A 20,681-nucleotide genomic window follows, 5' to 3' on the forward strand; every position below is an offset into this window, starting at 1 on the left:
CTGCCGAAGTAAGAGCGTCGATGCTTCCTCGGTTCTTTTACTTCAGCGGTGCTTTGAAAGAGGAGAAGCCTCGCGTGATGAGAGGAGTGAACTGCTGTAGGGTGAGGCTGGGTGTGTGGGAGAGCCTTACTGGACACAGTTGGACCGAGCCGGGCTGGGTGAGGTGGACATGGCCCCTTGCATTGAGGGGGCCGGGGAGGCCGGGGAGCCCCTCACTGTACCAGGGCTCCCCTGGGGGCTGTCCCCAGTCTCGGGAAGCCCCTCACTGTACCAGGGCTCCCCTGGGGGCTGTCCCCAGTCTCGGGAAGCCTCTGTGGAGGCAAGGAAACCTCTGGGCTCTCGATGGCAGCACTTGGGGCACCGCTGTCACAAAAGCGCTGGTGCTGTGCCTCGGCTATGACAGAAGCACAGAGTGGTTGGGGCTGGAAGGGCCTTCTGGAGGTCGCCCAGTCCAAGCCCCCTGCCAAGGCAGGGTCACCTGGAGCAGGAACGTGTCCAGGAACGCGTCCAGGTGGGTTTGGAATGTCTGCAGAGGGGTGTTGCCGATTTTAGGAGCTCTCTAAACACAGACACAGAGTCTAGTTTAGGAAGGAGACGTTGCGTATTCCGCACAGGATGCAAGGTGGAGGTTCCCACAGAACAAGCACATCAAAACTTTTAACTACTTACACATTTTAGCAAACAAAGACATTAGTGTTCACTGGCTACAGGTTACGTAGTTCTCTTAATAATTAGTATTCTGTCTTCTATTGGTTAATGATTTTCTCACTTCTCATGCTAAGAAGTTTGCATGCTCAGTCTTTCTCTTCTTGTAGGTGGGTTTCTTATGTCAGTGGCCATATGTCAGTGGTTGCAGGTCTCCCCCCTGCCAGAATTACCTCTTACCCAGTTGGAGCTGATTTCAGCACAGTTGCTGAGTTGGCTTTATTAGTTTCTTCCTTAGCTTAGGAGTTCTTGCCAGATGGCCCATAAATTCTGCATTCTTTGTGTCCACTGCCAGTGGGCATCCTTTTTTCTCAGACTTTGTTAACCTCTGCTAGGTCTGAGGTCATTAAAGTGTGTTAAGCCCTAGACTTTAAAAAGGCAATTCCACCAACAAATAACTTGTTTCTTCTAACACCTGGACATCATTTATATTTGCAAAGCAGAAATATCCGTGATAATCTTACAGGTCCAACATTGATGTCCTGAGTTTTGTGACTTGTATGTCAGCGGAAGGCTTGGGTTTGAAAATCTGTTATTTGGGAAGGGAAGTTTCTAACTCACTTGAAATACTGAGTAATTTTCCTGTTGTGGACAAATAGGCTGCATTTGGAAAATCTTTTGTGTTTCAGTCAAACATCATTCACATGAGAAAGCTGTTCCTGTTCAATCCATTAGAGCAACTGCTTATGTCAGGCAGGATGGGTGAAGTGCAGACGTGTAGTTTAGCTTCTTAAATTCCCTTTATGTAAGTCAGTGTGTAACTTCATCTATGAATGATATTTGGTCCTCTCTCAGTTGCACAGGAATGTCCTTCGTGAATGAAATCCTCAATTTTTGACTTTTTTCCAAACATGAATATATTCTGGAGTGTTTGCTCAGGGCCATGACATGGTAGAAGTTTGTTTAGCTGTTCTCAATGCTGTTTTAACTGAGATTTAAATCAGACAGTGTTTTTCCTAACAATCCAGAGTGAAAATAGGGAAAAAAACCCCAGAGTCCATGGTACAGACCCTTGAGTCTAAGTACTGGAAAATACCAACTGATCTGCAGTTTCTGTGTGATTGTGTTAATGGGAAAAGGCGGTGAGGAACTGCAAGAATGAATTGGCCTGCTTGTGAGTCACAAGGTACCAGCTGCTGGATTTGGATGAAATATAGGAAGTAATAAGTATCACGTGTGCTCAACCCAAACAAGCAGCTGACTGAGTCTTCTCGGAAGAAATTTATGTCTAATTAGCTGCCAATCCGTTTTTATAAGTAACTGGTTTCTCTGGAAACCAAATGTTAAGCCATTTTGAGTGATACAAGACAAAAGATTTCTTGTGTGTAGAGCAGAGTGAAATAAGTAAGAAATTCATCTGTCCCCTCTACTCAGCATAAACCACACAGCATGTCACCCTATTTTATTATTATGTTCCTAATGCAAAAACATCAGCAATTCTCTACTTCTCCCATTCTGCAAAGGTCACACTAGGATAACCTGATATGACTTAATTTAATTATGATGTTATGGGGAAATTATTTCAACCACACACAATCAAAATGAATGTGGCAAGGATCCTTGTAAGCTTCTGCTATCCATTAATGATTCTTACAGCATTTTTTCTAAAATCTGGGGATTTTACACCTGGACTTTGAAGTAGGTGAGTGCTGTTATTCAGTAGAAAAAGGAAGAAGGAACACACTTTGAAAGCCTGATCCTGTACTTAAAGAACAGCATGAATTCCAAACCATGTTGCTGCAGAAACAAAAGCTATTTTCCAAAATAAACAATTCAGGAATATGTGATTGACTATTTGTAGACTTCTTCCTCAGCAATATAAAAATAGATTCTGCAGAAGTGTTTATATTCTGTTTATATTTGCATAGTAAATACACTTGTAACTTTTAAGTCATTGATCTAAACCCAAGAACATGCAGATAGAACAGAACTGGCCTTTATTTTGAATTAGTTTGACTTGTCTGTAATTCTGGTGCTTTTTCCTATTTCAGGCTATTTGCCTAAAAATTTTTTTCTAACTCCTTATACTTTTTTTTTTTTTCCCCCTAAGGTCTTAAACTTAGGAATTCAGCTATGCAGTAAGCATGTGATCTTACTAGCATGCCAGGATAAACTCCCAGAGTGCTTGATTCCCCACAGTTGTTTGGAAGCAGCCACCAAATGCTGCAGCTGGGGATGGAATTGGCTGCAAGTCCTGTTAGAAATGAGCTCATCCCACAGAATGAGCTCTCCGTGGTGCCCCCTGACCTCGATGGGAACAGTGTGTGTGCAGCCTGCAGAGCACTGATTTCATGGAATACATGTTTAACAGCTGTAGCCAAGATTCATTGCCCAGTTCTGACAGCTGTGGAGTGGTGTGTGCTGTCACTGTGGCAAGGAGGCATTTACAGCTGGCACTGCCCTGCAGAACTGATGCAAAGCCTGTAACACTTTGCAGTTGCTTGCAGCACGCTGTTTTCTCAGAGAAATACTTATTTCTCCATTTCATTCGGGGTGTAAATGCTTCAGGTGCAGGGATAAATGTTACATGGAGCCATGGAGGCCAAATACATCAACAGTGGCCATAAAAGCAAGTGATGCCTTTAAGTGCTACCTACTACTGGCATAGGAAAGCTTTTAGAGGGTGAGGTTTTTGGGAAGCAGCCCTGCAAAAGGTGGTAACTATTACCTCCCCAGGGCAGATTAAAGCAGGATGATGCTTTTTTTATCTCAGGTTGTCAGGCCTGGTGTGATGCTTGATCAAAGATCCACTGTTCTGTGGGAAAATGGCACCCATAGCTAACAGAAAGCATAGAGTGCTCTTGGCAATAAAATAAATGAGACATCTTATTACCAATGATTTCACAAATATATATTATACTGTGCACTGAAATAGATTCCTTGCACACTCCTCAGTTTGTGTTTTTGCTCCTTGTGTTTGAATTTTTAAATTGAAACCAATTCAGTCCAAGTACTCCTAAAGTGAAGGATGAAATAGGGATACTTAATGTATGTATCTAAGATGTCTTCAATATTTCTGCAAAATGCTTCATTTTTCATGCAGTTCTCTGTTTTTCATTGTGAATATGAGAAATATGGGGGGAAATTTAGTCCTCTGCCTTTTGATGATGTGCAGAAGAATGTGTTTAATCCAGTCCTGTTACAGATAGAGTAACAGTTGACCAGAGAGATTGTAGATTCCCATCCCTGGAAAGGCCACGCTGGACAGGGCTTGGAGCAACCTGGTCTAGTGGAAGGTGTCCTTGCCCATGGCAGGGAGTTTGGACTAGATGACCTTCAAAGGTCCATTCCAACCCAAACTACTCTGTAATTCTGTGAAATTAAAAGTATTTTAAATGTGATCTGTGCAGTTACGGAAATATCCAAAACTGACATGTCTTTTGAAGAATCACTGTATCAGTTTTGGATAATAAATATTAAGTACAATCAAAGTGTGGACTAGGAAGATTTTAGCTTTGCCTTTAAGTGCAAATCTCAACACATTTCTAATTTAGAACTTTTCATCTGTCCTATCACTGTATTGGTCAATGCAACTGTAGCTGGTGGAATGAGTTGGGAGGTTGGCACAGCTTTTTCTTGTATGAAAATACTCATCCACAGGAACAAGAAAGATGTCAGATAATGCATTTCAGCAAGTCTGTAGGAAATGCAAATCCTTAGGTCCACATAGGGATCGCTCAGGAGTGGTTGTGGTGCTTTTGAAAAGCTTGGGCTAATATACTAAGAAGAAATGTGAGAGCATTTTGAATAAAGAGAGCAGAGGCACAGAAAATTATTACCAAAACTATTACAATTTTTACCTCAAGCCAGGATTAGTGATATTTTTCCAGGCTATATGTAAAGCGGCATCAGCTTATTTTTCTTTAAATGGACAGTATGAAAACGTTTGTGTTTGCTTTCCATCATGATTAAGCTAAGGAATTCTTGATTTCTTTGACCTCAGTGATGGCTCACCTATAGTCTGCAAATTAAAAAAAAAAAAAAAAAAGAAGCACTACATTCTTCTCTGGGGTTATCTTTAGTATCCTTAAAACGGAACAAGTGTTTAAAGTTGTGTCCTTGGATAACAAACCTCTGTGGCCGTGCCTGTCTCCAGCCCTTGTGCTCAAAACCCATCTATGGCTTAAAGCATTAGAGCTCGCTGTAACAGGAGGGGATTTACTCAGTGTTAAAGAAGAGTTGCAGTTTAGGCAGGAAATTGCATGTTTTTTGGAAGTTCTGTGGTTTAATTTCTAAAATGTCATTTTACACTTGAAAAACTTCTCTGTGTAGCTGTAGGCGTCTGCTTGTATGTGTGCGTTCATGTGGCCGGGGGTTGAAAAAGGAGCAAAATGCTGATTGAACCTTTCTGTCTAAGTCCTGCAACCTGAGGTTTAAAAAGACAAGAAATCATAAGCATTTTAATTAATACTTCGGGGCCTTTGAGACTGTGGAAGGCTGATGTCTGTTTAATAATCCTGTTCATGAGGATTTGTGATTCCTGCCTGGGAACAGCATCGCTGGTACTTGTTTTGTTACAGAAATGGGAAATCGCAGCATATTGGTTAAATAAAATTGTGATGGTGCTGTATTTAGTAACTCGCAGAGTGTCATTTCGTTTTAAAGCCATCGGGAGAAAGCAGAAAGGGGGGGGGGGGAACCCTTTGTACGATAAAACAGAGAGGAACGCGTTGTAAAAAATACGCAGGGACGCTCCAGAGAAGCAGCGAAGCCTCGGGCACAGCCACGCCGCAGAGCCGGGCGCGGAGGGCAGCTGCCTGGCGGATCGCTGCGGCCCGGGGGTCCCGGTCGGGATGGGGATTGGGATGGGGATCGGCATGGGGGAGTCCCTCCGCGTACGTGCGGCGGCGCAGGTCCGCAATGAGCCCGGCGGGCGCGGCCGGGGACGTGCCGGGGGAGGCGGTGGAGGAGGCGGTGCCGCCCCGCCCGCTCTGCGGCCACAAGCACAGCCCCGGCGGCAGGTACGGGACCCGGCCCTGCGCCCCGCTACCCCGTTGATGAGCTGCTTTGGGGATTTCGGGGGGATTTCGCTGGCTGTTATTTTTTTTTTTTCCCGTGGAGCTGATGAGCTGCGGCTCGTGCCCGCCCGCTCTCCCGTCACCTCGGTGCGGGGGGCTCTGAAGAGCCGGGGGTGCGGCGGCGGGGGCTCCGCTCCCCGTGCGGGGCCAGGGCCGTGCTGCGGGGGCACCTTCCCCTCGGGGCTCGGCCAGCGCTGTCCGCCCCGCGTCTCCTCCGAGGCCGCTCGCTGCCATCCGCAGCGCCGGGGCAGCGGTGGGGGCCGGTGGCGTTTGCGGGGTAATTCTGGGCGAGGGAATTGCGGGACACGTGAGCGCGGCGGGGCCGCCCCCGCCCCGGGACCGCCCGGCGGGGCGGGCGCGGCAACAAAGGGCGGCGGGGACGGGAGGGAGGGGAGCGGGGGCCGGGCTGGCGGCGGGCGCTGCTCGTGCGGGTCTCACCTCCCGCCCCGCTCTCTCCTGTCCCGCAGCCCCGGCGGCCAGGACCGCGCGGCAGCCGCTCCAGGGCCGGGCTGCACCGGCCGCGCCGCAAATGAAGTGCGAGAACTGCACCAAAAAGGTGAGTGCGGCGGCTGGGTCCGAGTCTCGGGGATGGGGGGATGCGGCCAGCGGAGACGGCCTCGTCCCGCGGCCCGGGAGCCCCGGCAGGGGGAGCGGCGCTGGCCGCCGGCCCCAAGGTCACCGAGCTCCGCGTCCTCACCCGCGGCCCGGCCGTGACACCTCCGGGGAGAGCCCCGAGCGCGTTATCGCCGGGATGCGGCCGTGGCTGTGCCCGGGAGACATGGAGCGCGCTGGGCTCCTCCTGTGCCTGCGCGGGGTAGCCCCTCAGGTTAACAAACCACCCAAAACTCTCAAACCGATGAAGCAGGGGAATTCCTGGGAAGTGATTTCCATCGTAGCAATTGTACTTTGAATACAGAGTCTCCCTGTAAATAACTCTTATCAGTGGTTAATGACACGAACAGTTCTGCAGAAGTGTTCTTACAGAATGGTAAACAGGCTTTGCATAATCCACGTATTTCATGTTTTGTTTCAGGAATGCAGTAAAAAACAGAAAAATGATGATACACAAAGTACATCTGTTGATGTATTGAGTTCAAATGATGGCTCAGAAGAGGTAATGTTCCTTCTAAAACCTGTGTTAGACTCTATATTCTTTTGTTGTTGTGCACCCCAAGGAGGTTATAAGGAGACAACTTTAAAGTATTAAATATATTTAACAATAAACAACAAGCAGTTGAAAACAATTATGAGCTCTTGTAGACATCCCATAATATTTGAATCAAAAATCTCATTAAAAGGTGAGATAAAACCCCCTTACTATGCAAACACAAAACAGAAATTCTGAGTTCTAAAAATTTTGAGTACCAAAATTCTTATATGAAGTCTTCAGAACAGGGACAGCTTATAAGGAGAAAAGAGGAGTTTTGTGGACAAAATATCTACTTACTCTTTATATTCAAGTATTCCTTCTCCTCAAGTGGGCTGCAAATAGTGTCATAGCCAGGAGTATGAAACTCTTGATCTCACAGTGTACGTTCAGTGCAATTGTAGGCCTGTGTTTGTTTGTTTTATCTCGTGGTACAAAGCCCAAGCCATCTTGCTGTTAGAGGGGCATCTGGTTAAAGAGCTTTAATAGTTCAAGGGAAAGTTTTCTCAGTTGCTTGGTGAGTTGATGGGGACTGTCAGTTCTGAAGCACAGTGCAAATGTGCTAGCATATGGACTAGGGGCTAAATTTAGATCTTTGTTTACACTTAAACATTTTGCAGTTTCACAGTAAGAGCTATGGAGGGCATGGAACAAATTATTTTGATTACCTGTAAATAATCTTAGATGTTATGCAAGTGTTATGGATTGTTCTGTTTTAAACCAAATACTGATACTGTGTTTGCTCTTCAGCTGGCTCATTGCAGAGATCTTGAAAATCGTTCGATCATTATTAAATACTCGTTTACTTCTTTTTTTGCCACCAGAAAAATGAGTTTGATACGTTGGCTAATGCTAAAATACTCCTTAGCGACTGCCTAGCTTGTGACAGTTGCATGACATTGGAAGAAGGAGCCAGAGTTTTCCAACAGAATCAGAAGGAGTTCTTTCGCATTCTCAACCTTAATAAGGTAAAGTGACCCAAACAATAACACACTGTTTTCTGTGAGGAGGAGGCAGTTACAGAATGACTAAGCAGCTTGATTTCCCAAGGCAGATAATGTGAAGATTTGTCAGGATATGCTTTTTCTAAAGAGGAAGTGAAAACTTTAGGCAACACAAATGTTAAAGTACTTCAAGTAATTTTGTACTAGAGTTGCAAGGTCACAGCACTTAATGTAAACACCAGAGGAAAGTTACTGCACCTGCAGAAGGAAAATGTATTGGCAATGTAATGATTTCATTACTGTACTAACAAATTATTCTGTAGTTCAGTGTTCATAGATATTAATACCTTCCTTACTAGGACTGTTCTCGGTGGTTTTGGTGCTAATGTATTTACATACAAACCTACGAAAACATGTTTTTGAAAGTAGAATTCTTTTTAATATGTATACATTTTGTCCATAATCTTAGCAAACCGTGTAAGTGTTCTATTGCTGTCTTATTTTCTGCTTAGTTCTGTTTTTTCTGGAATTTGCTCTGTGTAGTGCTCAAATCTTTAGAATCTGGTATTAAATTAATTATTGTAGCTCTGCTCCAGACTTCTGTGCAAAAGCTACTGGAATTGAAACTTTTCCTTGATCTGTACATAGGTGTTATAAATACCGATTCGTTACACATTACTTAAATTTCCGTAGAAGGAGTTTAACTCTCCATACAGAACGATGTTGTCATATAGGAGAAAAGTAGAAAAGAAAGGGGGAAAATAATCCTTTTGGGCCACATGGGTCCTGTTAAAGGTCTGAAGCCTCCAACAGCAAGGCAGTTGTCACAACTCCAGGGGTCCAAATGAGGACAGTGAGCAAGGGGTAGTCATGAGCTCTTGAGTCAAGAGCTCTCCTTGAAGGGTCATTGCCCAGCACGTAGATCAGTACAGACCGTGGCTCTGACCTTTGCAGGGTGAGACTTGTCTGTAGCATAGTCCTGGTTTGTTTTCCAAGGGTTCCACTGGTGTGGAAAATGTCCCAGCTAAAACACAAGCTTAATCTTCAAATAAATGCCACAGTCATTAGAGCTGCACAGTGCCACACCACACACTGCGTATTTTCATAGGATTCCTCAGTTCCCACAAATGCTGATTTGTGGAGAGTCCCATCTTGCTGCTTTCCCTCAACAACTGCACTGATAAAGACACAGGAGCCTTAACAAAAAATCAGATGTGTAATTTGCTGGGTTGTATTTATAGCTTCATATGCCCCTGCTTCTGTAAACATTATTTATTAATGTTTAAACATCCAGCTCTTTTCATATTTGCTAGAATATTTCATCCTACTAGAACATCAGAGGTGCTGAATGGCCCTTAACTTTCCTTACGCCATGTGGAAACCACCCACAGGATTGTCCTAGGAGGGATGGATTTCCCTGAGTTGTATAAAAGAAACATCTACAGATGATTGGAGATGAACACTGTCAATGAACACTGTCCTGCTGCAATTTGAGGGTTGTTTCACAGGGTTTTTAATGATCTGGCCCACCGAAGCATAAGAGTCTTAAGGAACAACTCCAGGAATGGGAAAGGAAGGGAAAGCAAGGAGCCTTATCCTGTTGTCATGACATATCTTTTTTTTTTTCCTTTGTTTCATTTACCAGAAATGTGATACCTCAAAACACAAAGTGTTGGCAGTGTCTATATGCCCTCAGTCATTGCCTTATTTTGCTGCTAAATTCAATCTCTCTGTGAATGAAGCAGCCAAGAGACTCTGTGGTTTCCTCAAAAGTCTTGGTAAGTTTGGGTTTATTAAGGTGGTGAAGCAGAAAGGGAGGGATTGTTTTGGTTGGTTTTGCTTTCTCAGCAGCCTTCCAGTACCTGAAGGGGCTGCAAGAGAGCTGGAGAGGGCTTTTGACAAAGGGCATGGAGTGAAACAGGGCAGGGTTAGATTAGATATTAGGAAGAGATGAGGGTGGTGAGGACCTGGCACAGGTTGGCCAGAGGAGTTATGGATGCCCCATCCCTGGAAGTGTCCAAGGCCAGGTTGGACTGGGCTTGGAGCAACCTGGGACACTGGAAGGTGTCCCTGTCCATGGCAGGGTATGGAACTGGATGAGCTTTAAGGCTCCTCCCAAGCAAAGCTGTGCTGGGATTCCATTTTGTGATACTTTGTTATGCAGTCCTAAGGTGCCAGTGCACAACCTCGGTCAGAATTTGAACTCCATGCTGTGTGAAATTACAACTGACCACCAGTGCCACATACACCAGTGTGAGAAACAGACTGGAGACATTCCCTGCTCACAGTAAAGGTCACAGAACAGAAGGGCATTGTAGAGCTGGCTCCAAAACCTTCACTACCAAGAAATCAGGGGGAGCTTAGTTACAAGCTTTTTATAATTTGAGGGAGAAGGTAATTCTTATTCTAAGTTCCTTTCAGTCCTTTTGACACATTGTATTTCTAGAAAATTCTCAGTTCTGGTTTTTTTCTGTCATTTGAAATTACATGCGAGAGCTGTTGTATCTGCCTGTTTTATGTTAAAGTTGTATTTTCTTTGCTCATTATATGCAAAGTTTTAAATAAAAAGCAAAAGCCACTTTGCTTACAAGCTTTTCAAGGGATTTTTAATCTTGGAGGAAGACAAAGGACAGTAATAAACCTGTACACTATTTCCTCCCATATGTATCTATATATATCCATTTTTCATGTATTTTATGATGCATCTCTGTACCCAGCGTTTATTCTTCATCTCAAGGCATTCCTAAGTTCTGGTGGGCCCCAGTTTTCCTAGAATGCATTCATTATCTACACTCACTTCTGTGGGGATGTGCTCAGTGTTACGTAGGCATATAGGGAGTGTGTTGCTGAATGAGCAGCCAGAAGGTCTCTGCTGTGTTGGTGATATGCTCCTGTACCTCTGCAGACAGCTTGAGCAGTAGAAGATATGCCTCTCAGCTGCATATATTTTTTTGTGACTTCAGCATGTCTTGAAGAGAACACTGCTTTACAAGAGTCACTGCTTTACAAGAATCACTGCACGTCACCCAGGAGACGTGACATCCTGCTTAATTAAACTAAAAGTGATAGATGCTGAGTGGCAAAGTGCTCAGAAGGAAGCAGAGAAGTGTTTGCAGTGCTGCTTGCAGCATTAACCACTTGGTGGTCCTTTTAAACTCAGGATATAGAAGATGTTTTTCCAGTGTATGGCTTTTATTTATGGCTCTACTATTTGTGAAAATTTGCAGAGGGAAAGGAATATACCTGTTGATCCTTCAAGGGTTTTCATAGGCCTGGAACTTTGAAAGGGGTTTGTGAGGTGGAAAACATTCTAGTAATTCTCTGTTCCTTTCTGCTTGCTTCCCTAGGGGTGCATTATGTATTTGACACCACTATAGCTGCAGATTTCAGTATCCTGGAGAGCCAGAGGGAATTTGTGCAGCGGTACCAACGGAGGAACCAGGAGGAACATGCCTTACCAATGTTTGCCTCTGCTTGCCCTGGTGAGAACTGATTTATCCATCCTTCCTGCCCTTCAAACTGGTCTCGTTGTCATTGGAACTACCAAGGAGCTGAGGAAAGGGTGGCTTCCTTTGGGAGCCTTACATAACTTAGAGCATTTCTCTTTTGGTTTTGAGGGACACCAAACACACAGTATTTGTTCCCAGTATCACTGGTCATCCTGAGTCCATCGCAGTGCTTGGAACTGAGAATCAGAACTGGAATGGAGGAGTTAGTGGGTGCTGCTTGTGTGTTCAGACCATAAAGTTTAACAGGGCATTTCCTCATTGAAAAGAATCTTAAAGGAACTTTGATGTAATTAAACCACAACCTCCATTATCTTAAGCAAAATCTAGAACTTGCCACTTAAGCGTAGGGGAAAGTAGCAAGTGACATTGCTTGTGGTGACTGTGAGATGGTTAAGTCTGACACTTGGAAAGTAATTGTCACATGAAATGCCACAGACTTGACTCGCTAAATATCTCACTTCTGAGAATCTTGCACCTGAGAATGTGTTCTGTTATGAGCAGAACCTGCACTTGTAACAACTGAAAAGATGCAGAACATGCAGTCACTGTTTACTTTTTCCATTTTTTAGCACAGCACCATTTGAATTCAAGTAAAAAGTTGTATTTCTAAAAAAGAAGTATCAAAAAGGAGATAGAAGTAACTCCTTTGCCTAACATCCCCCCTCAAATTCACCCTGAAGTTCACAGTGTTGTTTTTCAAAAGGCTGATAAAAATACCAAAATATTTCTTGCTAGCTTTGAAATAACTCATGGGTTGCATTCGTTAAAGAAATGGTAGGGCGATGATGAGTTGCAGTTGGTGATCCCCAAAACCTGCTGTTGTCATTTATTTAAAGTTTAAATACTGCTATTTGAATTATACTTGTATTTTTGTTCTTTCTATGTATTTTGTAGTGGGTTATGCTTTAAGTACTACATATATGTATTAAAAAGATAAGTCTCTTTTTTTCTGTTACTGTTATCTTAGTGTAACCTCTTATCTTCAGGAGCAGACATCCTATATATTGCCTTTTTTCATGTAAAACCTGTGCAGTTGAAACACCCCAGTTACTCAGTTTTGTTGTCTCTTATGTGCTTTAGGTAAAATTCAAAGACTGAGGATTTCTTTTAGAATTTCTGAGATAATTTTAATTTTCTTCGTCTAGAAACAGCTCGGGTTATCTGCTGCTCTCAGTGGAAATACTTTAAAATAGTTAATGGAGCACTCTTCTTGTCCTTGTCTGGTCTGCACAAGATAATTTCTGGTTTCATTGCTGGTTTTGGTGTCAGCTCTCTGTTGTGATAGAGATGGTAACAGAAGCATGGGTGCTTTCCATTTCTGGGAAACTAACCCAGAATATCACTGTAAACCCATTTTAAAAACATGGTTTGTTTCTTTGTCAGCAATTAGAGAAAGCCAAAATCCTGATTAGTCATCTTTAAAGTGAGGTTGTTCACCGTGTTTCCTGACCTTATTTGTCTGAGTGCATTTTCTGTTCCTTCTTCTCCTTCCTCTTTCTACCCCCAGATTACATAAATTTGTCCCAGAGATGTTGTTTACTGGGTGTGTTAATCACCAAATGGTTTTTATATAGCTCTGTAGATGCAAGGTCAGTGTGAACTCGGGTATAAATGCTTTACTCTTTTTTTTATCTTGATGTGTGACTTTGCACAGACCTATCACCCTCTGCAGCACTCTGGGGTGTAACATCTACCATGGGCAAAGAGCAGAGCCTGCATAGTCCAGAACCTGAGAAAAGGTGTTCTATTGTCCCTGTCTTAATTGTTCACCTCCTGCTGCTCTCTGGGGAGAAAGGGAGCTCATGTTTGGTTTGTTTCCTGTTGAAAGAACAGTGGTGTGACTACTGATAGTGTATGTAATATCTCAAAGTAATCAGTTCCCTTCTGTAATGTACCAAGGTGGTGAGCAACAGGAAACCCTTGCTCTGGAAAATCCAGTGTTTTTAAGGCACTGCCAGCCTCTGTGTACTCCCAGAAAAGCCAATGGGGCAGACTTGCAGCAGCAGGAAGAACATAAGTATTGAGGATTCTAATGCTTTTGTCCCAGTCAATCAATTTCCTTTTCCAGGAATGGGGTTTTACAGTAGCAAAAGTTTTCTTAGGTTTTTTGCACTTCCTACAGATATATAGTTGCATCTCTGTGATCTTACAATAAACCACCAAAAATAACATGTTCTGAGCTACATCTGCAAGAATTTATAGGGTGATTTGTAGTGCTTTCTTGCTCTTTGATGCCAACATAAGCCAGCAAATGGCCAAGAATCCAAATGAATTTATGAAGGGTGTAGGTCTGGATGAGTGCAGGTGTACCCTGATATAAGAATGGGGTATCTGAGGTTTTCCCTAACTGTGGCTCTGGAATTCAGCCCTGTGATGAGTGGGCAGAAACAGCAGTGTGTGTGTGGAGTGGAGATAAATGCTTGCTCACCAAGGCTGCCTATACAATTAACCAGTGACTAATGAGACTAGTGATCTTTGGGAGCTGCAGCTATGAGACACTTGTTCCATCCACTGCAAGGACAGAAACAATTTAAGGAATTGCTTCAGACAATACCTGTCAGAAGTCTCTTGGGATTGAGTGAAATTTCCTTAAAGTTCATGACTACAATATCCAAAACATTGCAATTCCAGGAACCAGCCTCATAGCAGGAGTGCTGGTGTGATTAATGGTTTTTACAATGGTAAGTACAAGGTTTTTAAAAACTGTCCCTGTTTCGTTTGAAGCAGTTTTTGTTGTTTAGACAGCACTTGAGACTAAAGCCATTTAAGCAGTAGGATGTACCTATCGTGCCCAGTATGCTAATACAGCTTTTTACCAAGCACCAGTAAATTCAGTGCTTTTTGCAGGTAATGTCTTGGACTTAAAGTCCCAGTTGAAGGTGGTCATTAGGCAAACTTCTAATTCAGAGTCTGGCAGTTCAGTACAGTCCTGATGGGTAAATCCATGGTCCTCAGCTTTTCCTACAGCAGAAATGAATGCTTGTTGAAGATGGTGTATGCCTTGGAGATTTTTCATGGAAACCAGCTTGAAGTCTGTACATTAACAAGATTTGGGACTATTTAAACAGCTGGAGGATCCTTGGGTTTTCCTAATACTTAGCACCTTCTCATTTTCATCAGTAAAATTTTATTACACTGGGAAAATTCTTTCTCTGCTATAGAGAGACAAACCATCTGAACACTGCTTGCACCCCAGTTTTGTGCTGCTGTTGGCATTTGTGCTGTTGTTCTGACTTAAACAGTACCAGGTGTTTTTACATAAGTGGTAATTTCAAGCTTAAAAATTAAGCTACAGGTTTTTCCCTTCCTGGGCAGCGTGTACTGCACAGCAGTTTCTCTCTTTTATGTGATCACTAATCTGCCTGAAGATAAAAGCACGATTTTTTTTCCACAATTTCTTAGCACCAAAAGCAACACACCTGCCTCAAAGGCTGGGCCTGACTCTCCTGCACAATGTAGGTGTCATGTAGATGAAAAAAAGCTCCAAACCCTTGCTGTGGAATATTCTGGGCTTTTCAGTAAGAGTTACAGAGCCTAAGAAAGAATTGCACACCCTAAATACCTTGATTTGCTCATTTGCCAGTGGGGAATAATACAACAGCTCTGGATGTTGGGGGTGCTGTGGGTATCTATAGCTTATCTCAGCTGGAATGCTGAAGGGATCTGGTGAAAGGGAGGGGGATTCTTGAGTAACTAAAGACAGAGTGTTGCATACAGAGAGATTTCAGGTGGTTCCTGTGAGTGTGGGGGTGTTTCTGAAGGTGTGGCTACTCTAACAATAGTAAAAGAAGCCATTTTTTCCTAGGCTTAATCCATATGCATCTTGTGATAGTGCTTTCATGTGACTCTTTGTTCTAGGAGGAGGCAAGCTGGGTGTGTGGATATTAAATCTCAGGCAACAGCAGGTTACAGCTAAGCAGCCAAACAGTGCATTTGTTGTAGTATCTGCTGATCCAAGGGCTGAGGTCTAGAAGGTCAAAATATCCCTGTTAGCTGGGGTCTTGTTCTTCCTGCTTTGTTAAATCTGTGCATGAGGAAGGGGGGTAAACAGGTCATGAAGTCCACAGTGGCCCTTGGTCTAGAATTAATGACACAGTGAATTATTGATTAGAGCATTATTAACAGAGCCATAAAGTTTCCTGCAGTTCTCAAGGTGGGGTTTCCAGCCTGTACAGAAATGTCCTGCCTGTTGTGAAGGCGCCATCATTTTTAGGAGCTGTTGTGTGGCTGCTGCCCCTTGCTGTGCTTATGGGCCACTTCTCTCTACCTGTAATTTTTTGTCGTTCCAGGTTGGATCCGATATGCTGAAAGGGTACTCACCAACCTGGTGACCTCTCACATTTGCACTGCAAAGTCTCCACAGCAGATCATGGGCTCCCTAGTGAAGGGCTACTTTGCCAGGCAGCAGGTAGGTAATTCTGATTTATTTTTACTGTTATATTCTTCTAAATAGAAAAGATGGGCTTTAATACTGAAATACAGATCTTAGTGTATTACATTTGTCCTTTACTTGAAGAAGAAATGGTGCTCTGCTGCTGTACAAGTGCCCATGATGAGAAGAGTGTGCAAAGAACATCATTTCATACAGTGCAGTATGAGCTGGCAGCAATCCTTGCACCCCCAGTGCAACATGGATTTAGATATTTATGGGTAAAGTTAAATCCATAGTTGTTGAAGGTTTTTTTGTGAAATGCTGCCTGTGTAGTTCTATAGCACAGCCAAAACAGGAGTGGAGGAGAATAATGTGAAAATTGCCCTGTTATCTGGGATCAATAAAAGCATTGTATCCTAGGAACTGACCTTTTTATCTTCTCAAATTTGCATGTTGAAAAAATTGCTGTCCTTTATGTATCATACTTAAATGGAACTGCAGCCACCTTCTGTAGGGAAGGGTTGCTGTCTGCACGTGGACAGACAAATTCTGGAGGGCTTGCTGTGGATGAAAGTGAATGAGTGACAGCAGCCAGGACTCTGAACTCCTAACTTACATTCACTTTCTAAGGCAATCAAAAAGCTGCAGAAAATGTGGTCTGAGGGAATAAGGTCCAGCCAGAAGACAGACTTCAGAAGTTTGTTGCTGATGCTTTGTGACTTCTGGCAAATCATTATCTGTGTGCAGCATTCTTTAAATTTACTGGGTAGGGACTTGTTCCTGATATTGCCTGCATGAGGTTTACATCACTATTTTTTGTCCTTGTCATCCTTCAAGCTGTCTTTTGCTCTTTGCTGAATTTGCATGTTCTCCCTTCTGTGTTCCACAGAACTTGTCTCCTGATAAAATTTTCCATGTAGTTGTGGCACCTTGTTACGACAAAAAGCTGGAAGCCTTGAGGGAAGATTTCTACACTGCCTTGTATAATTCACCAGAAGTTGATTGTGTCCTGACATCAGGTTAACTTTTTTAAACTTAACCATCTATAAATATAGAAGCAAATCACCATTTTTAGAATAACCTTTATGCCAGAGTTTGCTTTTTTCATGTCTGCTTTAGTCATAAGGTTGGCTTTTTTTCTGCTTTAAAAATTAGTACATTTTTTTGTGCTCCTGGGATGTACAGATACTGCACAGGGAAGGCAGAGTGACACATACTTTCCTTCTAAGCTGCTGTTAATCTGAAAAATCAGGTATCTTGCCAGCCTCTTGAGGAAGGTAAAAGTTATGCAAATCCATACTTAAAATTATTGTCTGGCTTGTCTGTGGTCATTATTTTATCTCCACTGGAATTATTCCTAATTTGTGGCACTAGTTGCCTTTTGGTGAGGATCTTGTCTTCAGCCTTAGTGTCCATACTACATGTCCTGCAGTGTAGTTTGGGTTATTTCCAAACTTGGCCTTGGGCAAGCTGAAGGCCCCTTTTCTTTGGGGCTGGAGGTGTCAGATTTCTCAGTTACTGGAGGGAAGTGACTGTAGGAAGAGCTGGAGAATGTGACACGAAGCACATGCAGGTATTGGGACGTTGATCTGAAACAGAGGCACAGTGTGTGTTGTGCTTTGTGTTGAAAGTAGAAAGTAAAATGTCATGTATTTTCCTACAGGTGAAATTGTCCAAATAATGGAACAGAAAAATGTGTCTATGAAAGATGTGACTGAAGTAGCTGTAGATAGTTTGTAAGTAGTTTTGTTGTGGATTGCTTCCTTATTTTGATGACAAATGACAAGTTGGTGCATATTCAAGATAAATGTAAAGCTGCTTAGAAGAATGTTTTTTCTTTTTAGAGAAAAAAACCTGCCTCAAAGCCTGAGTATACCACAGCTTCACCCTTTATATAGTGACAAAACCCACAAAAATATTCTCTTAGATGTTCACTGCTATATATAAAAGTAATATGAAACAGATAACATAAACCTGCATGTGCTGTTTAAATACAAGGCAGATAATTTGAGGTAATGAAGTTATACATTAACTCCTTTAAAATGTATGTCTTGAAGATTTGTGTAGCTCCTGATTTATATTTTAATGCAGTAATAATAGATTTGACTGTATCAAGCTCAAGCCTTGCTAGTAAGTGTGACTGACTGGGGGTGTTGACCCTGTTCAGAGCTCTCCTGTGCTCCTTGTGTAAAGCCCAACAGTCTGATCTGCCCCGTCCAGCTGCCTCCCACAAAGCTGCTGGGACACAGTCCTGGGGCTGACCATCTGCTCTGGGCTCCCCTCTCTTTCACAGCAGCATCCTGACAGGAAATTTCCCCTTCCCCAATATGTTCATGGAGATTGCTGGAAGCAGCACCCTTTCAAGAAATGGTAATTAATTGGTTTTTATACTGAGGACAGCAGTCAGTTTTTCAAGATGAGATAAAACTGAACTGTGCTTTAGATGAGAAGCACACAAAGCATTGGAGAGGTTTTGTTTCCATCCCTTATGCCTGGCTCAGGGGGCAGCATGTGTGGTGTTTAATTCTCAGACTTAGTTACAGAGGCTGCTCCCCCTGATCTTTGTTCAACTGTGACAGATGTTCCTTGGTATCTTTCCAAAGGGGTGGTAGTGGAGCAATAAATGTGCTGTCTTGCACAAAACAGAAAGCTCTGGAAGTTTTGAAAAATCCTTTTCAGTTCCAGCTAGTATTCTGCTTGGACCTAGAGTGGAGAAATTTGAGTGGGTCAGTTGGGAACATGTTCACAGCTGTGTTTGTAGTACAGCTCCTATGATTGCTTCTAGAGATTGTCACACACAGTGAGAATTAATAGAGTTCTTGCAGGCATAATCACATAGAGACAGACATTTAATTCTGTATCAGAATCACCTAGAGAGAGTCTTTTAATTCTGTATCAGCCTGTCCAGTAAAAGGACAAGTTGTTATTCAGAATGTACCTGGTTTATTAGCTCAATTTATAAAATCATAGCATATCCTGAGCTGGGAGGGTCCCACAGGATCACCCAGTCCCACCCCTGGCCCTGCCCAGACACCCCAAATCCCACCCTGGGCATCCCTGGCAGCGCTGTCCCAACGCTCCTGGAGCTCTGGCAGCCTCGGGGCCGTGCCCATTCCCTGGGGAGCCTGGGCAGTGCCCAGCACCCTCTGGGGAAGAACCTTTCCCTAATATCCAACCTAAACCTTCCTGGCCCAGCTCCAGCCGTTCCTTGGGTTCTGTCACTGTGACAGAGAGCAGAGATCGGAGGTGCCCCTCACAGGGAAGCTGCAGATCCTGGTGATGTCTGACCTCAGTCTCCTCCAGGCTGAACAAGCCAAGTGCCCTCAATTTATGTTGGAAAATAACTTTTAAAAGGACTAATCTGATAATGCTGGCTCAACCGTGAGATGTAATGACATAAATTTTTACTCTTCTGGGGTCTTAAAAGTAGATCTTGCAGAGAAATTTAAATAACTTGAAGTCATCCTCTTAAAACAAGTCCCAGCACAGCAGCAATTTGTGATAAAGTGCTTGGTATTAAAAAAGTTGTATGAATAAAGTAACTTGTGGGGGAGAGGTGAACTTCCAGGAGATGCCCTTGGGATATGACCTCCCATTTTCTCTCCTGAACCACAGTGTGGCACTTACTTTCAGGGTACACTGTTGTAACCTGGTTGCAGCTGTACTGATTTGGTGTTACTTTATTGGCACAGTGTTACAGACAAACAAGTTTCTAAAGCAGGAGAATTGTCAGCAAAGACTTGTAACTTCTGAGGTACTTTTGTATTCTCACAGGCAAAAATGATCATTTATTTAAATAATTTTTCCCCAAATGGCTCTTGAGCAGTAAATGGCTGTTAACAAAACCTTCAGGTTGTGATGAAGGTGCACTCTTATAAATGACTGTTGCTTGATATTTCTGAACATCTCACTGCTGTCCTGAATAATTTTCATTTTTTAAGCTGTAATAAATAAAAATGTTAATATGTTCTCACTTAGTGCTACAAAACACTTTCTGGTGGGGGAGATAGAGAAGGGGAGAAACACACTACTTCATTGAAGTGAAAGAATGAAATTTTGGAGTTGATCTTCTTTTCTGTTGTTTCCTAAGGTTTGATGACCTAAAGGAGGGAGATGTAGTAAGGCACGATGGGAAGAGATCTGATGGTTACCTGGAGCACATTTTTAAACATGCTGCAAAGGAGCTTTTTGGCATGGATGTCAAGGAGATAACCTACAAAGCATTAAAGTAAGTTGGAGTTTTGAATCCTTGTTATGTAGAATGGGTGAGCTAGAACAGAGTAGGGTATTTTCACTTGGAAGAGACCCACAGCAATCACTTGGTCCAACTGCCTGAGCACTTTGGGCTACCAAAAGTTAAAGTGTGTTATTAAGGGCTTTGTCCAAATGTCCCTTAGGCACTGAGAGCCTTGGGGCATTGGCCACCTCTCTGGGAGGCCTGTTCCAGGGTTTGACCAGCCTCTTGGCAAGGAACTGGTTCCTGAAGCCCAGGGACTTCCCCTGCTTTGATTGATGCTGCAATGAAAGCAGCTGGTAGGCTATAAACCTGCTCTAAACCTGCAAGTCTCTCACTGTAAATCAGCTCCTGCTGGTACTCATTTTATTAAAAACTTACCTGCAGTTCCACCCCAACTTCTGCTTAACTCAGTGTAGAAAGTGGAAGAGTTCACCTTGTTCTCACTGTTACACTTGTTCTGTTCTCTTTAGAGCATCTGAATACAAACTGACACAGTTGGATTGTTCCTCTGGGAATGCAGGGGGTTAAAATGTTCTCTGTGTATCTTGACAGGAACAAGGACTTTCAAGAAGTTACCCTTGAAAAGGATGGGGAGACAGTGCTGCGTTTTGCAGCCGCTTATGGCTTTAGAAATATCCAAAACATGGTCCTGAAGTTGAAAAAAGGAAAGTTTTTATACCATTTTGTAGAAGTCCTTGCCTGCCCAGGAGGTAAGAATAATTGTGGATCCCCAGTTGTTCTGCACATAG

At 43.2% G+C, this 20,681-nt stretch overlaps 2 protein-coding genes across 4 annotated transcripts in view; both read left to right on the plus strand.

Annotated features, from left to right (window-relative positions):
- HEXD (hexosaminidase D) overlaps positions 1 to 7,071 on the plus strand; it is a 29,067-nt gene extending 21,996 nt beyond the window's left edge. The window contains exon 12 of the transcript XR_006016775.1: positions 7,060 to 7,071. The gene's annotated coding sequence lies outside the window, so the exon portion shown is untranslated. The remainder of the gene's footprint in view (positions 1 to 7,059) is intronic.
- Positions 1 to 20,681, plus strand: part of NARF (nuclear prelamin A recognition factor) — a 25,701-nt gene continuing 5,020 nt past the window's right edge. Inside the window, exons 1-11 of one of the 3 annotated variants that reach the window (XM_042032684.1) lie at positions 1 to 101; positions 6,191 to 6,279; positions 6,757 to 6,837; positions 7,695 to 7,838; positions 9,460 to 9,592; positions 11,162 to 11,296; positions 15,613 to 15,731; positions 16,585 to 16,714; positions 17,359 to 17,431; positions 19,786 to 19,923; positions 20,485 to 20,642. In XM_042032684.1, the coding sequence (XP_041888618.1) occupies positions 6,253 to 6,279; positions 6,757 to 6,837; positions 7,695 to 7,838; positions 9,460 to 9,592; positions 11,162 to 11,296; positions 15,613 to 15,731; positions 16,585 to 16,714; positions 17,359 to 17,431; positions 19,786 to 19,923; positions 20,485 to 20,642 (1,138 nt within the window). In that variant the 5' untranslated portion in view covers positions 1 to 101; positions 6,191 to 6,252. Of the gene's footprint in view, positions 102 to 5,595; positions 5,667 to 5,982; positions 6,001 to 6,190; positions 6,280 to 6,756; positions 6,838 to 7,694; positions 7,839 to 9,459; positions 9,593 to 11,161; positions 11,297 to 15,612; positions 15,732 to 16,584; positions 16,715 to 17,358; positions 17,432 to 19,785; positions 19,924 to 20,484; positions 20,643 to 20,681 lie in introns of those variants that run through there. The other 2 variants (XM_042032685.1, XM_042032683.1) reach the window with 2 other exon arrangements.

This window comes from Corvus kubaryi, unplaced genomic scaffold (assembly GCF_017639235.1).
Source record: "Corvus kubaryi isolate FWS band 111438036 unplaced genomic scaffold, C.kubaryi_AGA036_p1.0 37353, whole genome shotgun sequence".
Classification (NCBI taxonomy): Eukaryota; Metazoa; Chordata; class Aves; order Passeriformes; family Corvidae; genus Corvus; species Corvus kubaryi.